A 3,321-nucleotide genomic window follows, 5' to 3' on the forward strand; every position below is an offset into this window, starting at 1 on the left:
TAAAATGTCTCAGAAGCAATAAATGATTATTTCTTGTATTTTAATTTGTAAAGTATTATTGTAAAAAAAAATTCTGAAGTTTCTAGTGTTCTCTCTCTCTCTCTCTCTCTCTCCATGTGGATAGTGTTATTCTATTAGAATGACTAAGAGAATTTATTTTTTGGTAATGTGAATTTGTTCAACTTCACATAAATATTATCATTATTACACTTTTTCACAAATTAAATCGTCTATATGGGTATTATAGACTCTTTTTATGATTCTGATTTTGTTTGAATGTGTTCTTGATAATCAAATTATGTATGAAATAGAATGAGTGAAAAATGATGTGTGAGAACAAAATTGAATAAGAATTAGTGAGAATACATTATAATCGCATCTTGGACATAATCATCATAAGGGGGAGATAGTTGTAACGCCTACAAGATAAGGCTAGATGATTAAAGAATAATAGGATATTTATCCGTCATGGCAATAAATAGGTGTTTTTATAGAAGATTACTTAAGATAAATAATCTACACAAAAGTCGTAGTAATCGTCAAACCAAGAGTGTGCATATAGAGAACGTCCAAATCTGACTTCATATGAGGAACTTATAATTTTTCGATGTTTCAGTGCAACAGTGGGAGACACAGGAACGGAAATAGAAATCGGTTGATTGTTAGCCAAAACAATCTAAACAAGAGTTGACGATCTCGCCAATACCTATCTGTGAAATTTCGGAATTAAGGTCATACACTGTGAACGATTAATTTACTGTCACTCTCTTTGTAATTTGACTCATTGAGTTTTAGTACATCTAAAGTAAAATAAATGAGTTCATTTCAAATATTATAAGATAGCAGATGATATCTTACTTCCAAATATGTAAACTGGCAGACAAATCAAACAACTCAAACTACAACCCTAGTTAATTCGTGTGTAAAAACTAAAAATTCATATTAGGCAGTTGTGAGCGAAACAAACAATATAATATCATATTACATTTTCCGTTATTTATGGAAATATAGAGAACGTCCAAAACGGAGTTTGTATGCAAAAGATACGAGATTTATAAGAAAACAAAGAGCAAAACACTAACTTTCTTTAAACTGCTAAAACATAATAGATCCGTTGAGGCACTTGCACACCTCCGATGGAAATTCCAATAGCGTTTTTTGACTCGGGCTATGGTCATACTCAAAATATTTTTATCAAAAATATTTCCAAAAAAGTCAGAAAATCGAGCGTTCGGGTCATTTAGACGCGAAACTTTAAACGTGGTTTTCTAGAGTTCCGTAACTCGAAAAATTAATTTGTTTGGGTTTTCTTAATCCTTGAACCTAGCTCTATATAACGTGATGCAAGAAGAAAAAAATCATATTTTTGGCCTATCCTCTTGCCTTGCCCACGTGTGATGACTTCCCTTCCCCTCCCTTGGTTGCTTGCATACTTCACCAAAGAGTACAAAGCATGGTTGTGAAGAATGGCTACCAAGGGTGTGAGTGTCAATCTCTAGCTATAAATAGGAGGCATGAGGCACCTTCAATCCTCATAATTTGTCAGCTTTCAAACTCTCTATCTCTAAGTCTCTATCTCTCTAGATCACCACCTCACACCGCTTCTTTGATGATCTTCCTTCACAAACAAGAATACACAAAACTCACTCAAAAGCTTCAAATCTCACTCCCAATTCTAGGGTTTTCGATCTTAGGGAGTAGAGGAATGGAGGTTGTAGGTAAGGACAAGTTTGAGGTCATAATGATCTTTAACTAGGGTCCGAACCCTAAAATTTAGGGTATGTTCCCAGCTTACGTACGCCCAGCATACGTGGTTAAGTCTGAAATCACATACAAGGCCCTACACCCAGCGTACCTGGCTTGTATGCCCAGCGTAAGGGCCAATCTTTCCAAATTTGAAAACATGAAGTTAAAGAAGGAAATTACCTAGAACACTGGTGTTACAAATCCCCCCCTCCCCCATCGAATCAGACTTCGTCCTCGAAGTACGCAACTACAAACAAGTATGGGTAATGCTCCTTTATCTCATTCTTAGGCACCCACATCAATTCCGAGCCTTTCTGGTGCTTCCATTACACCTTCACCGGATTCCCTTGTTTTCTGGGTAGAGCCTTAGTCTTCCTATCAATAATCACAATCGATCTTTCCACATAGTTCAGACGCTCATTGACCCGAATATCATCCAAGGGGATCATGGTCGACTCACCGGCTACACACTTATGCAACTGAGAGACATGGAAAGTGTTGTGGATCTGATTGAGCTTATCAGGAAAATCCAACCGATACACAACCTTACCCACCCCGGCGGTAATAGTAAATGGACCAATAAACTGGGGGCCCAATTTTCCCCGTTTCTGAAACCGGATGACACCCTTCCAAGGTGACACCTTCAAAAGCACCAAGTCTCCCATCTGAAACTCGAGGTCCAAACATTGCCAGTCAGCATAACACTTTTGTCGGCTTTGCGCGGCTCGCAACCTATTGCGTACCGGCTGAATCAACTCAGTGCTCTTAAGCACCACCTCAGTACTCCCCATGACCCCATGTCCGACCTCTTTCTAACAAACTGGGGTCCTGCACCACTTGAAATACAACATATTAATGGTGGTCGGTCCATATTGGCATGATAATTGTTATGGTAGGAGAAGTCGGCCAGTGGAAGGTAAGTATCCAAACTCCCGCCAAATTCTAACACACACGCCCGCAGCATATCTTCAAGCATCTGAATCATCCTCTCACTCTGACCATTGGTTTGGGGATGATATGCTGTGCTGAAATGCAATTGATTGCCCTACTCCTCATGAAACTTCTTCTAAAACTTGGAGGTGAAATGGACATCTGAGTCCGAAACGACCGAAACCGGCACCCCCATGCCAAACCACCATCTCTGGAGTGTAAATGTCAGCCAACTTTTCAAAAAAATATACTCTCAAAGATCGGAATGAAGTGCGCACTCTTGGTCAATCTATCAACAATGACCCAGATAAAATCAACCCCTAGTGTCGTTCCTGGAAGCTTTGTGATAAAATCCATGGTAATCTCTTCCTACTTCCACATGTGGTTGGGTAGTGGTTGCATCTTGTCGTGGGGTCTCTGATGTTCATCCTTGAGCTTCTTAAAAGTCTCACACCACTCTACAAACCATAATATCTCCCTTTTCATACATGGCCACCAATAACTCAGCTTCAGATCCTGACACATCTTTGTGGCCCCTGGATAGATAAAAAAAACTTTGACTTATGAGCCTCTTCTAGGACTGTATGCCTCACCCCCACTAGTAGTCGGAACCCAAACTCTATCACGTTAAGTCAACAACCGTTG

At 39.4% G+C, this 3,321-nt stretch overlaps 1 protein-coding gene across 1 annotated transcript; it reads right to left on the minus strand.

Moving 5' to 3' along the window:
* Positions 1 to 2,072: 2,072 nt before the first annotated feature.
* Positions 2,073 to 2,537, minus strand: LOC145067200 (uncharacterized). Its single transcript, XM_079014395.1, has one exon. It carries the CDS (start codon positions 2,535 to 2,537, stop codon positions 2,073 to 2,075), a length of 465 nt encoding a protein of 154 aa, XP_078870521.1.
* Positions 2,538 to 3,321: the final 784 nt, after the last annotated feature.

This window comes from Lactuca serriola, chromosome 8 (genome assembly GCF_051521515.1).
Source record: "Lactuca serriola cultivar US96UC23 chromosome 8, Lser_US96UC23_V15, whole genome shotgun sequence".
Lineage (NCBI taxonomy): Eukaryota > Viridiplantae > Streptophyta > Magnoliopsida > Asterales > Asteraceae > Lactuca > Lactuca serriola.

Coding starts and splice junctions, on each gene's coding strand:
- LOC145067200 (XM_079014395.1), bottom strand. CDS start 2,537: ATGGGGAGTACTGAGGTGGTGCTTAAGAGCACTGAGTTGATTCAGCCG.